The following is a 22607-nucleotide window of genomic DNA, read 5'->3' as shown; positions in this document are numbered from 1 at the left end:
CGGGGTGCCGGGAACTCCCTCACTCTGACCCCACTCCTTCCTCCCCACAGGGTCTTTGAGCCCCTGAAGCAGGCCCGTGAATCTGGCACTGGTGAGTGGGGCCTGGGGGAATGGAAACCTGGCCCGTGCTGGGTGGGGGGGCAGCACCAGGCGGTGCCAGCCCCCAGTCTGCGCCTGCCCCCCTCCCCGTGCCCCCCTGTGTCTGTCTCTAACCCCCTGTATTTCTCGGCAGACGTGGACAGCCACGGGAGCTACGTGAACATCAGTGAGTGCCGGGGCGTGGGGGGTGGGTGTGTTGGGGGGGGCAGGACGCGATGGGCAGGGCCCTCCTGGCTCTGCACCCCAAGTGCTGTCCCCAGCCCAGCGCTGTGGGGGGAGGCTGAGGTTGGCGGGAGGGGTGCAGGGGGGAACGGGAGAGCGGGGTGGGGGGCAGTGGAGGGGGTGGGGCGGGGGCACTTTGCTCTGCCCCCCAGGCCATGGGGCCGGGCGACTCAGGCCGCATCTCTCTCTCAGGCTCCGAGGAGGACTATGTGAATTTGCAGGGTGCCACGGGGGGAAGTAAGTGAGACATGGACTCCAGCCAGGACCCCTGTGAGACCCTGCCCCACTGCTCTGCCCCATAGAGACCCTGCCTTACTGCCCTGCCCCCAACAGAGACCCTGCCCCACTTCCCTGCCCCATAGAGACCCTGCCCCACTGCTCTGCCCCCAACAGAGACCCTGCCCCATAGAGACCCTGCCCCACTGCTCTGCCCCATAGAGACCCTGCCCTACTGCCCTGCCCCAATAGAGACCCTGCCCCACTGCTCTGCCCCCAACAGAGACCCTGCCCCATAGAGACCCTGCCCTACTGCCCTGCCCCAATAGAGACCCTGCCCCACTGCTCTGCCCCATAGAGACCCTGCCCCACTGCCCTGCCCCCAACAGAGACCCTGCCCCACTTCCCTGCCCCATAGAGACCCTGCCCCACTGCTCTGCCCCCAACAGAGACCCTGCCCCATAGAGACCCTGCCCCACTGCTCTGCCCCATAGAGACCCTGCCGCACCCCCTGCCCCCAACAGAGACCCTGCCCCACTGCCCTGCCCCCATAGAGACCCTGCCCCACTGCTCTGCCCCATAGAGACCCTGCCGCACCCCCCTGCCCCCAACAGAGACCCTTCCCCACTGCTCTGCCCCATAGAGACCCTGCCCCCATAGAGACCCTGCCCCACTGCTCTGCCCCATAGAGACCCTGCCGCCCTCCTGCCCCCAACAGAGACCCTGCCCCACTGCCCTGCCCCATAGAGACCCTGCCCCACTGCTCTGCCCCACTGCCCTACCCCATAGAGACCCTGCCACAGCCCCCTGCCCCAACAGAGGCCCTGCCCCACTGCCCTGCCCCCAACAGAGACTCTGCCCCACTGCCGTGCCCCATAGAGACCCTGCCCCACTGCCCTGCCCCATAGAGGCCCTGCTGCACCCCCTGCCCCATAGAGACCCTGCCCCACTGCTCTGCCCCATAGAGACCCTGCCCCACTGCCCTGCCCCCAATAGAGACCCTGCCGCACCCCGCTGCCCCCAACAGAGACCCTGCCCCACACCCCTGCCTCCATAGAGACCCTGCCCACTGCCCTGCCCCCCTCCTGTTAGAAATCCCTCTCCGGCGCTTCTGAGAAAGACCCTGCCCCACGGCCACATCCCTTTGTTTACCCATCATCCATCCCCAGACACCCCCCTCCATCCATCCATGGTGCACCCACATGCCCCACCCTAGATCCCTGCTAAAGCAGAGTTTTGGGGTCTCCTCAGTTACTAACACTCCCAAGTGGGAATGTTCCCCACTGAGGGCACCTCAGCAAAGGCCCCTTGGGGCTGGGGGCAGCCATGGGGGGTGGCGCGAGTTTGGCCCACGCTGAGCCATGGGGAACGCCCCACACGCTGAGCCCGGGTGGCCACAGGCAGGGCCAGTGCCCCACGTTACACTGCCGGGGGGCAGCCTGGGGATGGCCTGCCTGGGGCGGGGCGCTGTGTACGGGTGCTGACGGGCCCCCCCGATCCGTGTTCCCAGCCGCGGCCTCTCACCCCACTCCCGTGTCTTGTGCTTTGCAGGCTCCGTGGAGAAGGACAAGGAGTATCTGTGAGTACTGGGGGCTGCGCCCTGGCCGGGCAGGGGACAGCGTGAGCTGAGGGGGACACTCAACTCGGGGGGGTGGGTCTCTAGGCCCTCAGGTGTGTGTAGGCCCTGACCCTTTCCTGAGCACATCACCCTGGGAGGGGGGAAGGGGGAGGCTGGGCCCCTGCCCCATCCACACGGTCACCCCTCTGCTCCCTCCCCATCTGCAGGGAGGTGCTTCCATTGGGGACCGAGAGAACCGGGCCCCACAGGCAGAAGGGCCCCAGTCACAACCAGGGTAAGTGCATGTGTGAGTGTGAGTGCAGCCCCTGTGTGCGTGTGAATGTGTGTGAGTGCGTGTGTGCAGCCCCTGTGTGTGTGTGAGTGTGTGCGCGTGTGTGCATACCCTGGCATGTGAGTGTGTGTGTGCAGCCCCTGTGTGCATGTGAATGTGTGTGAGTGCGTATGTGCAGTGCCTGTGTGAGTGTGTGTGCACATCCTGACATGTGAGTGCGTGTGCAGCCCCTGTGTGCGTGTGAATGTGTGTGAGTGCGTTTGTGCAGCCCCTGTGTGTGTGTGTGTGTGTGTGTGTGCGTGTGTGCGTGTGTGCATACCCTGGCCTGTGAGTTTGTGTGTGCAGCCCCTGTGTGTGTGTGAATGTGTGTGAGTGCGTGTGTGCAGTGCCTGTGTGAGTGTGTGTGCACACACCCTGGCGTGTGAGTGCGTGTGCAGCCCCTGTGTGCGTGTGTGTGTATGTGTGCATGCAGCCCCTGTGTGTGTGTGTGACTCCTGCAGGGTGTGCGTTGACTGGCATGTGCATTGTTCCCTGGGTGGGAACGTGTCCCCAAGCGGCTGCTCCATGCGACCGGCTCACGAGGCTGCGGCTGCTCCCAGCCGGGGCTGGCCGGGCTGGGGTCGCCGGGGTCCCGCATTCACGCCCCGTGCGTGCCGCCTGTGAGGACGCACCGTGTGACTCGCCCTCACCAGCGTGGGCACACGTGTCCCTTTCACACGTACGCACAAGGGAGACTGTGCAGGTGTGCATCTCCCAAGCACGCTGCCCCCTCCGCGTCCCACAGGAATATTTCCTGCCCTGCCAGAGGGCGCGGCGACGGGGCCTGAGGCCCGCAGGGGAGCCCGGTCCGCGTCACCCCAGTCCTGCCCCCGGGTGGGCACACTTCACTCACCCACAGTCCCCTTCCTTTCTCCCGGGCAGGTGAGAATGTCTCCTACGCGAACCTGGACGACAAGGAGCCGAAACCCCGTAAGAGCTCTGCCCCCCCCACCCCCACCCCCCGAGTGTGACCCAGCCGCCCCCAGGCCCTGTGGGGTTCTCCCTGACCCCGCAGGCACTGGACATGCACTGTCTGCTATGCCGTGGGAAGAAGCCCCAGGCCAGGTGCACCAGGTAGCCAGAGCCCCCCGGACTGGCGGGGACCCCCAGCCCCGAGTCCCGATGCCTGCTCCCCTCTCCCTGGGGGTGAGCCCACAGTTCTCTCTCTCTCTCCCTCGCAGCCTCGCTGGACGAGCAGAAGGCCGACTACGACTATGTCAACGTGCCGTAGCTGCGTGGGGCCAGGGACCAGCCGCCTCTGTCTCTGCCCCCTGGCGGGTCCCTCCGTGGGGCCCTGGCTGCGGGCGGGGGCTCTCGGAGAGCCCCAGATAAGGAGACGTGGCCCTCGTTGCCCTGCTAGCCTGATTCTGGGCTCCCCAGCGGGGCCGAGTACCCTGCCCCACAGCACAGGGGCTGGGCTCTCTAATCTGAACAGCAGGTCTGGCTTGGCCGGTGCGGCCCGGTCCGGAAGGGGAGCTGCGGAGGGATCGGCCCAGCCCTGTGCGGGAGGGGACGGTGCTGTGGGACGGGGGCAGGCACTGCCCTGTTGTCTTCCCCACACCTCCCCCGGCCGGGACAAACGCACCCGCAGCCTCCCCCATTGTTTAGGGGCTTGTAAATATTTGTGAGTGTGAACCTTCCTGGTGAACCCGGGGACGTCACAGCCCCACATCCACCACCGTGCCGGGGCCCCGGTCTCTGTCCACACCTGGGATCATGGTGTGGGCATAAAACCGTCCCAATAAACCGGGAACTTTCCCCTAAACCTCTCCATGCCCCGGTGGTGTCTGTTCTCAGCGACTATGTTACCGCCCCCAAACTGCTAGCTGCTCCCGACCTCAGCTGGGGGGTGGGACGCTGAATGTCTCCCCATGAGCCGGCTCTCTGCCCCTTTGTATGGCCCTGCCCTGCTCTCCTGCCCCGTCAGCCCCCCATGACCCCTCCCCGTGACCCCCTGCTCCCCTCCTCCCATCATGGCCTTCGTCTCGTAACCTTCTATGGTAACCCCCGTAACTCCCCACTGCCCCATAGTTCTGCCCCTCATGACCCCCTGCCCACCTCCTGCCCCACGCTGGCCCCGCCCCCTTCCTTGTGCTGGCCCTGCTCCTGCCCCACCTCCTGCCCTGTGCTGGCCCCACCCCCTGCACTGCTGACTGGGCCATTAAAAGTCGGGTCGGCGCGGGGCTGGCAGGCTCCCGTCCCGGCTCCGTGCAGCTCTTGGAAGCGGTGACACGTCCCTCCGGCTCCTAGGTGCAGGGGCAGCCAGGGAGGCTCCGTGCAATGCCCCCGCCCTGAGCGCCGGCTCCGCAGCTCCCATTGGCTGGGAATCGATAATGTCGATGACAACACGCGGCCCCAGGCAGGCTGCTGTAAGGCCTTGTCTGCACTAGAGTCCTGACTGATTTGTGCTGTTTGTATTGCCCCAGCCGACGCACACGCGATTCGCTGGATCCCCGCTGGCACTCGGCCCCGGCCTGGCCCAGTTCTCTGTGTGGTGCCAAAGCTGCTCCACGGCCCCCCCCAGCTGGTGCAGTTTCTAGAGCTCCTCAGCTGAGTCCGGGCTGGGTAACAATTGTAACTGCACAGAATTGTCTTAACGTTTTATTTGTTTCTTCCCATTGACGGTGTGAAATTGCCGAAGTGGCAGTCGTGTCTGGTCCTAGCTGCTTTAACCGGGTTTCTAGAGGTGAGCAGGTCTGTAGATTTTACTTGGAGATGTTTCTGCTAAGAAGTTTCACACTTACAAGGCTGAACGCCGCTGCAAAGGACAAGCGCCCGGGCTTCAGTCATAGATTGCCAAGACCAGAAGGGACCCCTGGCGTCTAGTCTGTATAGCGCAGGCCAGAGAACTGCCCAGAATTATTCCAGTGTGAACTAGCCACCAACATCTCCCCGATGAACTGCAGCATAAAGCCCGGCTGTAGTTTAGGCCAGCGAGAGCCGTCTGGAGCAGTAATGCAATTTTAGTCCTTGGTGGTGCAACTGCTTAAGGACGTGCTTCATTCTGAGCACCCGACTATCCCCTTGGACACTTTCGTCACTCTGAAGTCGGGGGGAGGGGAGTTACAGACCTGCGTAAGGGTGTCAGGATGGGGGGGGGAGTTACAGACCTGCGTAAGGGTGTCAGGATGGTGGGGGGAGTTACAGACCTCCGTAAGGGTGTCAGGATGGGGAGGGGGGGGTTACAGACCTGCGTAAGGGTGTCAGGATGGGGTGGGGGGAGTTACAGACCTGCGTAAGGGTGTCAGGATGGGGTGGGGGGAGTTACAGACCTGCGTAAGGGTGTCAGGATGGGGGAGGGGGTTACAGACCTGCGTAAGGGTGTCAGGATGGGGGGGGAGTTACAGACCTGCGTATGGTGACAGGATGGGGGGGGAGTTACAGACCTGCGTAAGGGTGTCAGGATGGGGGGGGTTACAGACCTGCGTAAGGGTGTCAGGATGGGGGGGGGAGTTACAGACCTGCGTAAGGGTGTCAGGATGGGGGGTGGAGTTACAGACCTGGGTAAGGGTGTCAGGATGCGGGGGGGAGTTACAGACCTGCGTAAGGGTGTCAGGATGGGGGGGGAGTTACAGACCTGCATAAGGGGGTCAGGATTCGGGGGGGAGTTACAGACCTGCGTAAGGGGGTCAGGATGGGGGGGGGAGTTACAGACCTGCGTAAGGGGGTCAGGATGCGGGGGGGAGTTACAGACCTGCGTAAGGGTGTCAGAATGGGGGGGGGTTACAGACCTGCGTAAGGGTGTCAGGATGGGGTGGGGGGAGTTACAGACCTGCGTAAGGGTGTCAGAATGGGGGGGGAGGAGTTACAGACCTGCGTAAGGGTGTCAGGATGGGGTGGGGGGAGTTACAGACCTGCATAAGGGTGTCAGGATGGGGTGGGGGGGGGTTACAGACCTGCGTAAGGGGGTCAGGATGGGGTGGGGGGAGTTACAGACCTGCGTAAGGGTGTCAGGATGGGGTGGGAGGAGTTACAGACCTGCGTAAGGGGGTCAGGATGGGGGGGGCTTTCCCAGGGGGTGGCTAGTCCGTTTCACTGGGGCGTAGTACTGCAGTTGGGTGAAACCACCTTAGGGGTTGATTTCAATTCTTATTGAGATTGACAGGTGCGAACTCACCCTTCGGTTAGTGGCTGCCAGGCCAGGACACAGGCGAAGGCAGCCTGCCCAAGTGGTGCCGAGGATGGTTTTGGGTCGGGGGCGCCTGTGGCTGTGGGAAGCCAGAACAGACCCACAACTCAAGGGCTGGGGGCTTATCTAACCAGCACGTCAGTGAAGACGCTGCGTGCGCCAGGACTTGGCCCATCGGCGTCGGTATCCACCTCCCCGAGAGGCCGTAGCCAGGTCGATTGGAGACTTCATCCCTCGACCTAGCGCTGTCTACGCTGGGGGTGAGGTTGGTATAACGGGCGCTCAAGGGTGTCGATTTTCACACCTCTGAGGGCTGTAGCTAGGCCGGAGTAAAGTCCTAGTGTAGACCAGGCCTGCAAGAGTCAGAGCCAGCGTGGAGGAGCGGCCGGCGGCACGGTGTCTGCCCCTGGAAGAAAGAGGCGGAGAGGTTTTTGGGTGGGGTGCAGGCTGAGAAGAGCGGTCTTGGTGCTCTGAGCAAACATACACCCCCCGCCACTCCCCACAGCTTCCTGTGATTTGTGTCTCTCTGCGTTCCGCGACACAGGACTTTGTCCAGTCTTTAAATAAACAAAACTGCATCAAAGAACTCCCCGACGGCCGCCGAGTTCTGCTCCGAACGGGAACAAGCTGCTGGATTTGGGGCTAGCTGCTCAGGTCAAAGGGTTACACTCCTTGCTTGCTAGCGGGTCTGGGGACGAGGGGGCTGCGGAGACCCCCCAGCCCCATGGAATCTGTCCCCCCAGAGTCGCCCTCTTTTCCTGTGGGGCTGGCAGGGCCTCCCAGCCAAGCCCCTTTTCCCTTTCCTGGCTCACAGAGAACAACCTTGAGTTCACTGCTGTTTACACAGCACCATGGAGGAAATGCAGCTCGGCCCCCCCACCCCCATATCGATCTGTGTGTACACTGACCCCACCCCCACAGTGTGTCCTGGACTTCCCTTCCTGGCTTGTGAGCTCTGCGGTGCGACTCACGCTCCCAGCAGCACCTGTGCCCCGGGGGGGAAGGGGGGATGGACACTTGGAGGGGGGGCGCCATCGGGGCCAGGGTGGGACATCCTGTCTCGGGCTGAAGGGGAAGTTTCCTGCAGCACCAGCCCCCACCCCCACCCCATGATACCCCCTCCCAGGTATCACAATGTCCATGGTCAGGAGGTCAACTTTTATTGCAGCACCGTTCATGGCGGCCTGTCCGCACCCACGGGGTGGGGCCTAGAGCTGGGTCCGGAAGTGCAGGCCGGTCCCCTGCATGCGGCGCTGGTAATGGGCGTCGAACACCTTGCTCTGCGCCACAGTGAAATGGTTTTTCCAGTCGCCAACTTGGCCTGGGGAGGAGAGGGGGGTATTAGTGGTGAGACCCACCCCCCAGCAACAGCCGCCCCTTCCCCAGGAAGTGCCTTCCACCCCCAGGCAGGGGACCCCAGCTCCAGGGAGCCCCCCCGCATCCATACCCTGCTCTGCAGCCGACTGGGCCCCAGGACAGGACCGCCGGGAAGAACGCCATGGGGACCCAGCCCAACAGGACTTACCCAGAATCCCTGGGAAGAGCCGCAAGGACACGACCCCCCCCCTCGCCTCCCGCCTGTGACATTATGGGGAGCTAATGCCAAGTGAGCATGACCCCCTGCAAGGGACTATGGGTAATGAGGCATGGCTTCAGACCAAGCAGGCATTACCCACAGTACCTTGCTCAAGTTGCCCAGGCCCTGTACCAACGGGCTACAGGGAACTTTCCAGACAAAGCCAGTGGGGGGGGGGCGGGTTCCCCACAACCCCCAGGTCCCCTTTCCCCCCGCTCACCCTTGCGCATGAAGGGGCTGACGGTCTGGTCGAGGATGGTGCTGGGGACACTGCTGTAGTTGGCCATGGGGTTCTCCTTCATGATCTGGAAGGACGTTTGCTGGACAATTTTTTCCAGCACCTGCGGGGGCAGCTCCACCTCCAAGAAGTCCATGACCCTGCGGATCTCCCGGGCCGGGTCCTGGTGGGGGAGAAGGATGCTGACCCAGCGGCCTCCCAATGGCAACTGGCCAAGGGCCCAGGGGGGCATATGGGGTTACAGGGGTCCCTTGGGTCTGGTAGCTACATACGAGTTCGCCCAGGGACGTGGTGTGAGGTCTTTACTGAACGCCTGTGTTGCACTGGCCATAGGCGTATGGAGATAGGTAACGAGTTACGTATAGACACTGAACATTGTCACCTCACTGGTTACCCTTTTCCCAGATAATCTATTAATATATTGAGTAGCGCTGGTCCCAGTACAGACCCCTGGGGGACCCCACTATTCATCCCTCCCCACTGTGAAAACTGACCATTTCTTCCTGCCCTTTGTTTCCTGTCTTTTAACCAGTTACCAACCCATGAGAGGAGCTTCCCTCTTATCCCATCACAGCTCACTTGGTGTAAGAGCCATTGGCGAGGGACCTTGTGAAAGGCTTTCTGAGCGTGTCTCCGCTGCAGTAAAATACCTGCATCTGCTGACAGTCTCGCAGGGCTCGGGCTGCGGCTATAAAGCTGCAGCGAAGACATTCGGGCTCGGGCTGGAGCCCGGATTCTGGGCCTCCCGGGGGGAATGTTCCAGAGTCTGGGCTGGAGCCCAAGCCCCATGAGACCAAGTCAGCGACACAAGCCGCCCAGGGGTATTGCAATGCAGAACTACCCGGAAAGTCCAGGTCCCAGATCCACTGGATCCCCCTTGTCCACATGTTTCCTGACCCCCTCAAAGAATTCTAGTAGATTGGTGAGGCATGATTTCCCTTTACTAAAACCATGTTGACTCTTCCCCAGTAGAGCATGTGCATCTATGTGTCTGATAAATTCTGTTCTTTACTATAGTTTCAACCAGCTTGCCTGGTACTGAAGTCAGGCTTCCCGGCCTGTGATTGCCAGAATCACCTCTGGAGCCTCTCTTAAAAACCAGCGTCACGTTAGCTACCCTCCAGTCAGCTGGGGCAGAGGCTGATTTAAGCGGTAAGTGACCTGCCACATTTAGCAGTTCTGCAATGTCATATTTGAGTTTCTTCAGAACTCTTGGGTGATGCCAAACTGATTGAAAATGCTGGGAGAAGGACTTGGAATTAACGACCCTGCAGGAGACAGGCAGGGGAATGCCTTGTGAGATCAACTGAGGCACTAGAAAGCACAGGGCCGGCTCTAGGTTTTTTGCCGCCCCAAGCAAAAAATATTTTGGCTGCCCCCCGTCCCAGCCCTGGGCTCCTCTCCGCACCCCCTGCTGCCCCAGCTCTGGGCTCTCCCCCCACCACTCACACCCCCTGCTGCCCCAGCTCTGGGCTCCCTCATTCCCTCCCACCATTGCCCCCCACACACACCTCCTGCCACCCCAGCCCTGGGCTCTCTCCCCCGCCACCTTCTGCGCGAAGCCAGACACGCTGGTCTGAGTGGCACAGTAAGGGGGCTGGGGGGTTGGATGGGGCAGAGGTTCGGGGGGGCAGGGAGAAGGGGGAGTTAGATGGGTCAGGGGTTCGGGGGGGCAGTCAGGGGCAGGGAGAAGGGGAGGTTAGATGGATCAGGAGTTTGGGGGGGCAGTCAGGGGCAGGGAGAAGGGGGGGTTAGATGGGTCAGGGGTTCAGGGGGGCAGTCAGGGGACAGGCAGCAGTTGGATAGGCATGGGAGTCCCAGGGGTTGGTCAGGGGACAGGAAGGGGGGTTGGGTCCTAGGGGGGCAGTTGGGGCAGGGGTCCCGGGAGGGGGTGATCAGGGGACAAGGACCAGTGGGGCTTAGATAGGGGGTTGGGTCCTAGGGGGGAAGTTGGGGCAGGGGTCCCGGGAGGGGGTGATCAGGGGACAGGGAGCAGGGGGGTTGGATGGGTTGGGGTTTCTGTGGGGGGCAGTCAGAGGGAGTGGATGGGGGCAGGGTGGGGCTACCCTCCCTCCCCGTGGAGTGTCCTATTTTTTGAATGTTAAAATATGGTCTCCCTGCCCTTCCCAATGCAGCTCTCCATTCACAGCAGGCTGCAGCGTGAGGTCTCAGCTCCCTCCCTCCCCCTCTTTCCTGGTGGTAGTGGCCAAGGGAATGCTGGGAAATGTAGTTCTTTCCCTGCTCCAGGGCTGGCTCTCTAGGCAGGGAGCGAACCAAGGAACTACAGCTCCCAGGGCCCCTGTTGGTTCTCAGCTCCCAGGCTGGATCCCTGCCGCCCCTGCAAATGGGCTGCCCCAAGCCCCTGCTTGCCTTGCCGGTGCCTAGAGCCGCCCCGGGAAAGCCGGTTTTGCGTTTTCCAGTCTGTAGCTGTTTCCAATATTCTCGTTCTATCACGACTCTCTCTTCTTCGATGCTAGGTTCTGGCTGTTCCCACTATCACTGTGTCGACACGGGCCGAGCGGAGCGGAGCAGAGCGGGGAGCTGGAGGGGATTTGACAAGCCGGTGGGTTCTGGCTCTGGGGTCGGTAAGCGCGGGAAGTGTGCAGGAGATCGGGGCTGGTAACTCCAGAGAGGTGCTCTAAGGGGTCAGGGTCTGCGCCGGCCTCTCGCTAACCTGGACAGAGTGCGGCCGGCGGAGGCTGGGACGGCAGAGCTCGTGCTGCCAGAGGCTGGTGGTTTCAGGGAGCCGACCCACGGCGGGGCCAGACACGACGCCGTCATGCTAAGGGCAGGCGGCAGCGAGGTGACTCAGACCCCTGGGCAGCATCACTGCCCCTCGCCCCCCGTCCCCTCCTTCCACACTCACCTCTTTCATGTCCTCATAGAAGACGTAGAGGATGCAGTGATTGGCCCGTTCGGCCCAGTATCGACAGACGTGGTCATACCACGAGCCCCAGGCCACTGTGGGGAGAGAGGACAAGCTGACATGACCATAATCCCTTGGGGCAGAGGTCACAGGATGTGGTCACCGTATGGACTCCTGCCAGAATGCCTTGCTAGCCTCCCCCAGCAGGTAAGGACCGGTCCGTATACCCCGATGGGGGAAACCTCAGGTCTGGAACCAATGGAGCTTCATCACACCCACAATCCTTTAGGCACCCCACAAGCTAGGATGGGGTAGGGAGGGAGGTGGAGCTGCCATGGGAGCTCTGAACCCTCTGGCCCACTACTAACGTTTCCCATCCATGAACTTCTGCACATAGAGCTCCCAGGGCCCCGGCTCGGGCTGCGTCTTGTTCATCTGGTCAAAGAAGTAATAAGAGACCACATTATCCTTGGCATTTCGGGCCACGTAGATCACCTGGGGAAGAGAGAACAACGTGACTGCGGGTCGGGAGTGAGGGGCACCAGCAGGGCTGGGGGGGGGGCAGGGCTGGACTAGCAGGGGCTGCGGGTCGGGAGTGAGGGGCACCGGCAGAGCTGGGGGGGGGCAGGGCTGGACTAGCAGGGGCTGCGGGTCGGGAGTGAGGGGCACCGGCAGAGCTGGGGGGGGCAGGGCTGGGCTAGCAGGGGCTGCGGGTCGGGAGTGAGGGGCACCGGCAGGGCTGGGGGGGGCAGGGCTGGGACAGCAGGGGGCTGTGGGTCGGGAGTGAGGGGCACCGGCAGGGCTGTGAGGGAGGAGCCCAGGGCTGGGCTGGCAGGGGCTGCGGGTCGGGAGTGAGGGGCACCAGCAGGGCTGTGAGGGGGGAGCCCAGGGCTGGGACGGCAGGGGGCTGCGGGTCGGGAGTGAGGGGCACCGGCAGAGCTCGGGGGGGGCAGGGCTGGGCTGGCAGGGGCTGCAGGTCGGGAGTGAGGGGCACCGGCAGAGCTGGGGGGGCAGGGCAGAGCTGGCAGGGGCTGCGGGTCGGGAGTGAGGGGCACCGGCAGAGCTGGGGGGCCCAGGGTTGGGCTAGCAGGGGCTGCGGGTCGGGAGTGAGGGGCACCGGCAGAGCTGGGGGGCCCAGGGCTGGGCTGGCAGGGGCTGCGGGTCGGGAGTGAGGGGCACCGGCAGAGATGGGGGGCCCAGGGCTGGGCTAGCAGGGGCTGCGGGTCGGGAGTGAGGGGCACCGGCAGAGCTGGGGGGGGCAGGGCTGGGCTGGCAGGGGCTGCGGGTCGGGAGTGAGGGGCACCGGCAGAGCTCAGGGGGGGCAGGGCTGGGCTGGCAGGGGCTGCGGGTCGGGAGTGAGGGGCACCGGCAGAGCTCAGGGGGGGCAGGGCTGGGCTGGCAGGGGCTGCGGGTCGGGAGTGAGGGGCACCGGCAGGGCTGTTAGGGGACAGGGTTAGGGTCTCTTGCCTTGCATCTGTTCTCCCAGAAGGACTTGGGAACCAGCTGGAAGGGCAAGTGGGTCTTGATGACTCGGGGGGAAGGAACATTCGCCAGCTGCTGCACACCTGTGAGAGACGGGACCAGAGGGGGCGTCAGCCCTCGGGGGGAGCCCAGCAAGGCTGTGGTGGGGTTGCAGCCTTGCCCTGCCCCCAGGCAGGCAGATCGGAGGCACCGACCTGAGGGCACTGGGGGAGGGGAGCAGATCTCCAGGAAGGGGATCCGGATGTGGGTTGGGGCTCGACAGGCTTTTTCCACATCTCCTTGGACCAGGATCAGGTCCACGATCTCCTGCATCCATGTGGTCCCTGCAGAGAGACAGTCACAGAGAGAGACACCCCCATCCACGCTCACGCCCAGGCGGCCTGGGCCAGAACCCTTGGCAAGGGGCAGTTGTTGGCTATGATGCTACAGCGCCCCCTGCTGGGAGAGCAGCGCCCCTTCCCCACCCCATGGTGCCCCCTACAGCGCCCCTCTCCCTCCCCACAGCGCCCCCTGCTGGGAGAGCAGCACCCCTCCCCCTCCCCATGGTGCCCCCTATAGTGCCCCTCCCCCACCCCACAGCACCCCCTTCTGGGAGAGCAGTGCCCCTCCCCCTCCCCATGGTGCCCCCTATAGTGCCCCTCCCCCACCCCACAGCGCCCCCTGCTGGGAGAGCAGCACCCCTCCCCCTCCCCATGGTGCCCCCTATAGTGCCCCTCCCCCACCCCACAGCGCCCCCTGTTGGGAGAGCAGCACCCTCCCCCACCCCATGGTGCCCCCTGTAGTGCCCCTCCCCCACCCCACAGCGCCCCCTGCTGGGAGAGCAGCGCCCCTCCCCCTCCCCATGGTGCCCCCTGTAGTGCCCCTCCCTCACCCCACAGCACCCCTGTTGGGAGAGCAGCACCCTCCCCCACCCCATGGTGCCCCCTGTAGTGCCCCTCCCCCACCCCACAGCACCCCCTGCTGGGAGTTTAGGGATTTGGAACAGGTCCCATATGAGGAGAGATTAATGAGACTGGGACTTTTCAGCTTGGAAAAGAGGAGACTAAGGGGGGATATGATAGAGGTCTATAAAATCATGAGTGATGTGGAGAAAGTGAATAAGGAAAAGTTATTTACTTGTTCCCATAATATAAGAACTAGGGGCCACCAAATGAAATTAATGGGCAGCAGGTTTAAAACAAATAAAAGGATGATGTTCTTCACGCAGCGCACAGTCAACCTGTGGAACTCCTTGCCTGAGGAGGTTGTGAAGGCTAGGACTATAACAGCGTTTAAAAGAGAACTGGATAAATTCATGGTGGTTAAGTCCATTAATGGTTATTAGCCAGGACGGGTAAGGAATGGTGTCCCTAGCCTCTGTCTGTCAGAGGGTGGAGATGGATGGCAGGAGAGAGATCACTTGATCATTGCCTGTTAGGTTCACTCCCTCTGGGGCACCTGGCATTGGCCACTGTTGGTAGACAGGATACTGGGCTAGATGGACCTTTGGTCTGACCCGGTACGGCCTTTCTTACGTTCTTAGGGGAGCAGTGCCCCTCCCTTTCCCCACAGCACCCCCTGCTGGGTGAGGCCGGGGCTGGTCTCTTACCTGCCTTGGGGTAGGTGGAGATGAGGAGGTCGTCAGGCCGGGCCTGGAAGTTCTCGATGGGGCCCCACTGCTGGGCGATGGGCTCCATGAGCGGGATCCCGTGGACCAGCTGGAGGGGGAAGCGGTGGAAGACATCCTGGGATTCTTGCAAGGCCTTAGTGTAGTTCTCTGGTGCTGCCATGCCAAGGTGCGGGGTGGGGAGCCTGCTTCGGGATAGGGGCCCCTTGGGATCCTGCAAGGGGGGATTCCTAGCCAGGGGAGCAGGCTGGTTTCTGGGGGTGCTGGGGGATGTAGCCGGGGGAGCAGGCTGGTTTCTGGGGGTGCTGGCTCAGGGTTCCCTGGCTGAAGGCGCAGGCTGGGTCCTGCCTGATCCTGTCTGAGCTGCTGGCCGTGTCCTTTGCAGCTGAGATTTCTCCCTGCACAACGATCAGTAAATAACCTTCACCTGCAGTCCAGCCCCCTGTGACGTTATGAATGTAATATAATATTTCATTGGAGGGTGACAGGGCCAGAAAGAGTTAATTAACTCAGACTGACCTGACCCATGGGTGAACCTAGACTGGTTAGGAAGATAGATAAATGAATAGACCTTTGAAATGCAGCCGGCAGTGTTAGAGGTAAAAGGGGAGATGTTTGCTCAGGTCTTGTGATGTAAGCAAACAAGTCTTGTCTATTGCTGTAACTTTAATTCGAAGATCAAAAAAGGAGTATTAACATTTATGATGATACTTGAGGGAAATAGTATTATTGTCTCTGTCTCTTTGAAGGTTGTGGTAACCTGGATCTGAACCGTTTAATGGGTAAATGACCCTGTGCTAATTGCCAGGATGTTTGGAAGAAGGAGAGTTAAGACTATTGTTTTCTCAGGCCGAAAGGCTACTGGAAATGTATAAGACCCTGGGACACGATCCTGCTTCATTTCAGATCTGCTTTGGGTTTCAAGAGGGGGAAACCTTAAGCCACAAGGATTGAGATCCCCAGTCACTGACTGGAGCCACCCTGAATATGGACATTGGACTATAACCTCTGGACTATTTCTAAAAGAACTTTTGGCAACGACAAGCTCATCTCTGCTGTGTCTGAACCTCAAGAATTGAATTCCAGTCTGTCTGTATATTGATCTTTTAACCAACACTCTCTCGCTTTTCTTTTTTAATACATTTTAGTTTAGTTAATAAGAATTGGCTATAAGCGTGGATTTGGGGTAAGATCTGAGTTATAATTGGACCTGGGTATGTGGTTGATCCTTTGGGGTTGGAAGAACCTTTTCTTTTATATGATGAGATCAGATTTTCAGGAATCATCATCATATCTGACGTGTGTGTCTGGACGGAGGCCGGACGCTGGGCACTTTAAGGGAACTGCGTTGGTTGGACTCTGAGTAACCAGTGAGGTAATACAAAAAGAAGAACAGGAGTACTTGTGGCACCTTAGTCTGTATCTGTACGAGTTTTTTCATGAGGTTGATGGATTTCCATTCCATACGGCTAAATGCAGTGCCTTGCATAATGACAGGTTTCAGAGTAACAGCCGTGTTAGTCTGTATCCGCAAAAAGAAGAACAGGAGTACTAAGGTGCCACAAGTACTCCTGTTCTTCTTTTTGCGGATACAGACTAACACGGCTGTTACTCTGAAACCTGAGGTAATACAGAGGCTGGTTGGTAAATCTAAGTATTGGAAGATCCACCAGCGTTTGGGGTTTGGCTGCCCCGGTCTGTTTGCAGTTCACCCGGATTGAGTGACCTCAGCTGGCTCCTACGGGCAGCACCGTCACACCCCCATGAAGCCAGCTGGCCACGCAAAGACGGGTTGAACTTGTAACCCCTCTGCCAGGTGGATCCGGCAGCAACCAGGGCCGGGTTCAATATCTAGGGGTTCCTCTGCACCGACACAGCACAGAACCGGCTCCAGCCTCCAGCCAGTAACTTGGGGAAATTACACCCCCCACCCCGGGCGCCGCTGAGAGGCAAAACTCCCCCATCGCACGCACAGAGTCTGAGTGTAGAAAAGACACTTTTCACGAGAGGAGGGAGGTCGCCCGGCATTAATTAGGGAAAATGCCACAAGCAGGATTCATACACATAACCCTGTGAGCAGGACGCCCGCCCCAGAGTGCATGGGGCAGAGCTTCCCCCCACGTGTTCCTGAGACCTACAACCCCCAGTTCCTTTCCTGTACCCCTCCCGTCTCCCTCCACTCACAGGGGGGTCCCTGGTCAGTGAGGACCCTGCGTCTGTGTGAGCTCCCCTCCCACCCAGGAGAAGGCACTTGTCTTGTTCCCCCCCGCTTGCTTTGGCTGGTCCCCCTGCCAGCCATGGTGCCTCTCCACTAGCCACCCCGACAGCAACGGCTCCTCTCTACTAGCCGCCCCACCAGCCACGGTGCCTCTCTGCTGGCCGCGCCGCCAGCCACGGCTCCTCTCTACTAGCCGCCCCACCAGCCACGGTGCCTCTCCGCTGGCCGCCCCGCCAGCCACGGCTCCTCTCTACTAGCCACCCCACCAGCCACGGTGCCTTCCGCTGGCCGCCCCGCCAGCCACGTCTCCTCTCCACTAACCGCCCCACCAGCCACGGTGCCTCTCCGCTGGCCGCCCCGCCAGTGTCACGGAGTATTGGGGGACTCAGGGCCCTGCACCCCCGGCTTCCTGCGATTCACCATGACTCTCAGCCAGCCAGTAAAGCAGAAGGTTTATTTGGATGACAGGAATACAGTCCAAGACAGGTCTTGCAGGCACAGACAACAGGGCCCCCCTCAGTTAGGTCCAGCTTGGGGTCCCAGGGCATCCCAGCCCTCCGCTTTGGGAGGTCAGAGCCATCTCTCCCTCCCAGCCATCTCTCCAGCCCGCTTCCAACACCCTGCCTTCAGCGACCCCTCCCACACCCTTTGTTCAGTTTCCCGGGCCAAGGTGTCACCTGGCCTCCAACCCCTTCCTGGGTTCTCAAGTTACACGCCCTCGGGCAGACTCCCATCCCCCAATGCAGACCATCCCAGCCACACTCCCCTGTCAGCACTCACACACCCCAGCAAGAACAGTCCCAGTTCGTCACATCTCCCCCCTTCGAGACCGAACTGAGCAGGGTCACTTTAGCCAGTGACCCGGGGAAGTTCGAACCTACCCCCGTTCCCATGGATGCCCCCGCATCCCTCCCATTCCTTGGTGAGAATTACACCAGGCCCCTCCAGTTTCACGCCCCCCCTTAGGTCGGGGGTGCTTGATGGCACTCGCAGTTCGCATGTGGGAAGGTTTATGCGGCCTGTGCCCTTTTCCCACCCCCATACCTCTGGGGTTCCAACTGGGCTGGGGTCTTCTCCCAGCGCTCCAGTCTGGAGATCTGTGCTTTGGGCTCTCTTGGTTGAGAGCCGCCCTTTTAACCTTGGCCACCCTCCGGAAAGGATCCTTTATGCTGGGCATGGGTCCTAAAGCTGTTTTCCCCTTGTCCTGGGCCTTCCTCCCCCTCTGACAGGGGTCACAGGATCGGCAGTACTGTCGGACAGTAACAAAGACCCCAGGCCAGTAAAAGCTCCGTAGCAGCCTCTGCTGGGTACGCCAGGTTCCCTGGTGCCCTGAGAGGGGAACGTCATGGGCCCGGTACAGCAGCTGGCGGCGATACTTCTGGGTACCACCAGCTGCCTCCTGATCCCCCCTGACTCCATTTTCCCTGGGGGAGCCCATTCTCGGTACAGGAACCCCTTCTCCCACAGGAACCTTTTCCGGCCACCTCGTCCCATGGTCTGTACCGCATTGAGGTCGGCCAGGTCCCTTATCTTCCGCAAGGAGGGATCTCTCTGCAACTCGGCCTGGAACTCAGCAGCTGGGACAGGGATGGCCACCTGCTCTCTCTCCCCGGCTGGGTCTGAAGCTGCAGCCTCCCTGAGCCATGTCCCTGGGCGTTCCCTCCCCACCAGGTTAGGGTCCTGCGCCTCAGGCAAGGCACCCCCCCCCAAGGCCAGGGTGCAGTGCCCCTCGCCGGCTCTGACTGCGGGTCACAACCAGTGCCCTTTGGGGGTTGCTTGGCCAGTTCTCCAGGTCCCCCCCCATCAATACCTCAGTGGGCAAATACGGGTGTACCCCCACATCCTTGGGGCCCTCCTTGGCCCCCCACTTCAGGTGTACCCTTGCCACGGGCACTTTGACTGGTGTTCCGCCCACCCCCGTCAGGGTCAGGTAGGTGTTGGGCACCACCTGATCTGGGTCCACCACCTCGGGCCGGGCCAGCGTCACCTCTGCGCCCGTATCCCAGTATCCATTGACCTTCCTCCCATCCACCTCCAGGGGAACAAGGTACTCTCTCCGGAGGGACAGCCCCGCGCCCATCGTATAAACCAAAAACCCTGAGTCTGGAGCATCCTGCCCCCCAGAGGAGCTGGCCTGGAGCTCTCCTCCCTCCTTAGCAGGTGGTACTCTGCCAGCCCCCCTTCCCTGGGAATGCTGCCTCTCGCCCGGCTGGGTCTCTACCCAGTCAACCCTCTGTGGGTTCGGTCTGCTCCGTCTGTCCCTGAGCCTGGGGCACTGGGCCCGTATGTGGCCTTTTTGACCACAGTGGTAGCAGCCCATGTCCCATGGGTCCCCTTGAGTGGGTCGGATGGTCCTGACGCCGGATGTTCCCCTCTGATGGGGTTTTTCTGTATTTTCCCACGGGGAGGTCCCATGGTGACTCTCTCTCTGCGTTGTGGTGGGACTGTTCCTTTGGGACTCCTCCCTTTTATCTCCTGACCGGCTCTTTACAAACTCATCAGCCAGCTGCCCGGCGTGTCACGGGTTCTCTGGCTTTCTGTCCACCAACCACAGCCTCAGGTCGGATGGGCACCGCTCATACAGTTGCTCCAGTACCAGCAGTTTGACCAGGTCCTCCTTCGTCTGGGCCCCATCAGCCCACTTGCTGGCGTATCCTTCCATGCGGACGGCTAGTTGCAGATATGAGATCTCAGGGGTTTTATCCTGACTCCGGAACCTTTCCCGGTACATCTCAGGAGTCAGCCCAAACTCACGTAGCAGGGCCTTTTTGAATAGTTCATAGTCCCCTTTCTCTGCCTCTTCCAGTTGGCGGTACAATGCCACAGCTTTGGGGTCCAGTAAGGGGGTAAGGACCCGGAGTCTGTCCGCGGGATCAACCCGGTGCAGCTCGCAGGCCGTCTCAAAGGCCCCTAGGAAGTCATCCATGTCCTCCCCCTCCTTGTATGGGGCCAGGATGCACTTATCAAAGCTCCGTGCAGTCCTGGGTCCCCCCTCACTCACCGCAGCCGGGGGTTCGCTGCCCTTCAATCTCGCCAGTTCATGCTGACGCTGTCTCTCTTCATGCTGTCTCTGTCTCTCTTTCTCCTCCCGTTCATGCTGTCTCTGTTGTTCACGATCCTCCAGCTCTCTCAGTTTTAGCTCTTTCTCCCATTCCAGCCAATTCCGCTCCACGGATGCCGAACGTCGCCGGGAGGATCCTCTGCTGGCCGGGGGGGTCACGGCGCCCTCGGTATTTGCTGGGCTCCTCCCCACCCTTCCCCTAGGCATAGGAAGGAGGGGTCTCGGGAAGCCCTCAGCAGCCGGCTGACCACTCCCAGCTGGGACAGACACTGGTGCCAGTGCTGCATTTGCCAGGCTGCTTCCCTGAGACACAGGGATCAGTTCATTCGCGTGATCCTCTGCCTCCAGCCGGGCAATGAGCTGTTCTTTGGTGAGCCTCCCACTGCGCAGCCCCCTCTGCTTGCACAGCTCCACCAGGTCGCTCTTAAGCCACTTGGCATACATCTTCCTGCTGGACACTCACTGGCCTGTGTGCTCACAGCTCCCCACAGTTCCCAGGGGGCCCCCTAGTGTGCCAGCCCTTCTCGAGGTCACCACCTCTCTGCCAGGGTCGAGCTGCAGACTCCTCCGCCCCTGGGACCACTCGCTGCGATCCCCCCGGGGGACCCTGTTACTGCTGAAGTCCTTCTCGCTGGTCACACACTCCCAGGGGTAATAACCGTCTCTCTCTCACTCTTCAGCACGCCTGGTCCCCGTCAATCCCCCTTCGTTTTACTGCTCCCCAGTCACTTACTGCAGGAAGCGCCGTCCACGGGGTGCAGTAGATCCCGTCGCTGCCACCAGTTGTCGCGGAGTATCGGGGGACTCAGGGCCCTGCACCCCCGGCTTCCTGCAATTCACCATGACTCTCAGCCAGCCAGTAAAGCAGAAGGTTTATTTGGATGACAGGAATACAGTCCAAGACAGGTCTTGCAGGCACAGACAACAGGGCCCCCCTCAGTTAGGTCCAGCTTGGGGTCCCAGGGCATCCCAGCCCACCCCCCTTTGGGGGGTCAGAGCCATCTCTGCCTCCCAGCCACCTCTCTAGCCCGCTTCCAGCACTCTCCGTTCAGCGACCCCTCCCACAGCCTTTGTTCAGTTTCCCGGGCCAAGGTGTCACCTGGCCTCCAACCCCTTCCTGGGTTCTCAAGTGACACGCCCTCGGGCAGACTCCCATCCCCCAATGCAGACCATCCCAGCCACACTCCCCTGTCAGCATTCACACACCACAGCAAGAACAGGCCCAGTTCGTCACAGCCAGCCACGGCTCCTCTCTGCTAGCCGCCCTGCCAGCCACGGTGCCTCTCCGCTAGCCGCCCTGCCAGCCATAGCTCCTCTCCGCTAGCCGCCCTGCGAGCCACGGCTCCTCTCTGCTAGCCGCCCCACCAGCCACGGCTCCTAGCCGCCCTGCCAGCCACGGTGCCTCTCCGCTGGCCCCCGCCAGCCCCAGTTCTGCTCGTTCTGCTCAGCGCCTCGACTGTCAGTCACCTTCTGCTGCCACCTGCCTCTCTGCTGCGAGCTCCGCACGTCGTCTCTAGTGATGTTCAGCGCTGGGCAGGCACTGCCCCGCCACAAGCGATTTCAGCTCCCTTTGAGCATTGAACATAACAAAAGGCTCCTAATGAAACCTATTTAGCTCTGTCTTTGAACAGTGGGAGGAGCAGGCTAAACCAGTCTGGGGCCCCTAGGCAGAGTCCACCCCTCCTGGCTGGCACACCCGTCCCCACCCCTTATCGCTCCCACAGGGCTCTGGCGTATCTGTAACACGGGCCATAGAACTGCCCCAAACAATTCCTAGAGCAGATCACGGCAGCATTTCATTTCAGAAAGGGGAACTACACAAAAATGAGGAAGTTAGTTGAACAGGAATTAAAAGGTTTCAGAGTAGCAGCCGTGTTAGTCTGTATCCGCAAAAAGAACAGGAGAACTTGTGGCACCTTAGAGACTAACACATTTATTAGAGCATAAGCTTTCGTGGGCTACTGCATCCGAAGAAGTGGGCTGTAGCCCACGAAAGCTTATGCTCAAATAAATTTGTTAGTCTCTAAGGTGTCACAAGTACTCCTGTTCTTTTTGAGGAATTAAAAGGTTCAGCACCAAAAATGAAATCCCTGCAAGCTGCATGGAAACTTTTTAAAGACACCATAATAGAGGCTCAACTTAAATGTATCCCCCAAATTAAAACATGTTGTAAGAGAACCTAAAAAAGAGCCCCCGTGGCTAAACAACAAAGTAAAAGAAGCAGTGAGAGACAAAAAGGCATCCTTTAAAAAGTGGAAGTTAAATCCTAGTGAGGAAAATAGAAAGGAGCATCAACTCTGGCAAGTGAAGTGTAAAAATATAATTAGGAAGGCCAAAAAATAATTTGAAGAACAGCTAGCCAAAGACTCAAAAAGTAATAGCAAAAACATTTTTAAGTACATCAGAAGCAGGAAGCCTGCTAACCAGCCAGTGGGGCCACGGGACGATCGAGATGCTAAAGGAGCACTCAAGGACGATAAGGCCATTGCAGAGAAACTAAATGAATTTTTTGCATCGGTCTTTATAGCTGAGGATGTGAGGGAGAGTCTCAAAACAGCCATTCTTTTTAGGTGACAGATCTGAGGAACTGTCCCAGATTGAGGTATCATTAGAGGCCTCTTAGTCACCTGGTCACCAGTTGTTAGGGTTCCCCATCTCCAGGACGTTGTCTGGGGCTCCCGGCTGCCAGGCGAGGTCACACCTGGTCCTCTGCAACAACAAACCCTCTCCCACCACCTTGTTAAACATGCAGCACACAGGGAAACTGAGGCATGCACTATTCATGTAAAACACTACAAAAATCCCCAACTTGGTCACAATTAGGAAAGGGATAGATAATAAGACAGAAAATATCATAACGCCTCTATATAAATCCATGGTACACCCATATCTTGAATACTGCGTGTAGATGTGGTCGCCCCATCTCAAAAAAGATATCTTGGACTTGGAAGAGGTTCAGAAAAGGGCAACAAAAATGATTAGGAGCATGGAGTGTCTGCCATATG

The 22607-nt window shown here is 60.3% G+C and overlaps 1 protein-coding gene and 2 long non-coding RNA genes across 5 annotated transcripts; 2 read left to right on the top strand and 1 right to left on the bottom strand.

Moving 5' to 3' along the window:
• The first annotated feature begins 519 nt into the window (after positions 1 to 519).
• On the top strand, positions 520 to 4195 carry LOC128837370 (uncharacterized). Of its 2 annotated transcripts, XR_008444931.1 has the most exons (4): positions 520 to 558; positions 2089 to 2116; positions 2323 to 2390; positions 3608 to 4195. It is a non-coding gene; the product is annotated as an uncharacterized LOC128837370 (long non-coding RNA). The 2 variants fall into 2 exon arrangements; XR_008444932.1 differs by lacking the exons at positions 520 to 558; positions 2089 to 2116; positions 2323 to 2390 and adding an exon at positions 3134 to 3356.
• A 3503-nt stretch (positions 4196 to 7698) lies between these two features.
• LOC128836484 (sulfotransferase 1B1-like) lies at positions 7699 to 21135 on the bottom strand. Of its 2 annotated transcripts, XM_054026808.1 has the most exons (8): positions 21070 to 21135; positions 14306 to 14721; positions 12912 to 13040; positions 12703 to 12800; positions 11604 to 11730; positions 11236 to 11330; positions 8352 to 8532; positions 7699 to 7876 (listed from the first exon to the last, which is right to left on the bottom strand). In XM_054026808.1, the coding sequence occupies exons 2-8, from the start codon at positions 14484 to 14486 to the stop codon at positions 7764 to 7766; spliced, it is 924 nt and encodes a 307-aa protein (XP_053882783.1). In that variant the 5' UTR covers positions 14487 to 14721; positions 21070 to 21135; the 3' UTR covers positions 7699 to 7763. The 2 variants fall into 2 exon arrangements, with proteins under 2 accessions (XP_053882783.1, XP_053882784.1); XM_054026809.1 differs by lacking the exon at positions 12912 to 13040 and having other exon boundaries at positions 21070 to 21133.
• LOC128836485 (uncharacterized) lies at positions 8745 to 11209 on the top strand. Its single transcript, XR_008444783.1, has 3 exons — positions 8745 to 9291; positions 9387 to 9521; positions 10847 to 11209. It is a non-coding gene; the product is annotated as an uncharacterized LOC128836485 (long non-coding RNA).
• Positions 21136 to 22607: the final 1472 nt, after the last annotated feature.

This window comes from Malaclemys terrapin, chromosome 4, assembly GCF_027887155.1.
Source record: "Malaclemys terrapin pileata isolate rMalTer1 chromosome 4, rMalTer1.hap1, whole genome shotgun sequence".
Lineage (NCBI taxonomy): Eukaryota > Metazoa > Chordata > Testudines > Emydidae > Malaclemys > Malaclemys terrapin.
Note: the sequence above shows the minus strand (reverse complement) of the source record. Positions and strands in the feature narration are given on the sequence as shown.

Coding starts and splice junctions, on each gene's coding strand:
- LOC128836484 (XM_054026808.1), bottom strand. CDS start 14,486: ATGGCAGCACCAGAGAACTACACTAAGGCCTTGCAAGAATCCCAGGAT. Junction 8,533..11,235: donor TCTATGAGGACATGAAAGAG/GTGAGTGTGGAA, acceptor CTCCCCCACCAG/GACCCGGCCCGGGAGATCCG. Junction 7,877..8,351: donor CAGCCCCTTCATGCGCAAGG/GTGAGCGGGGGG, acceptor TCTCCTCCCCAG/GCCAAGTTGGCGACTGGAAA.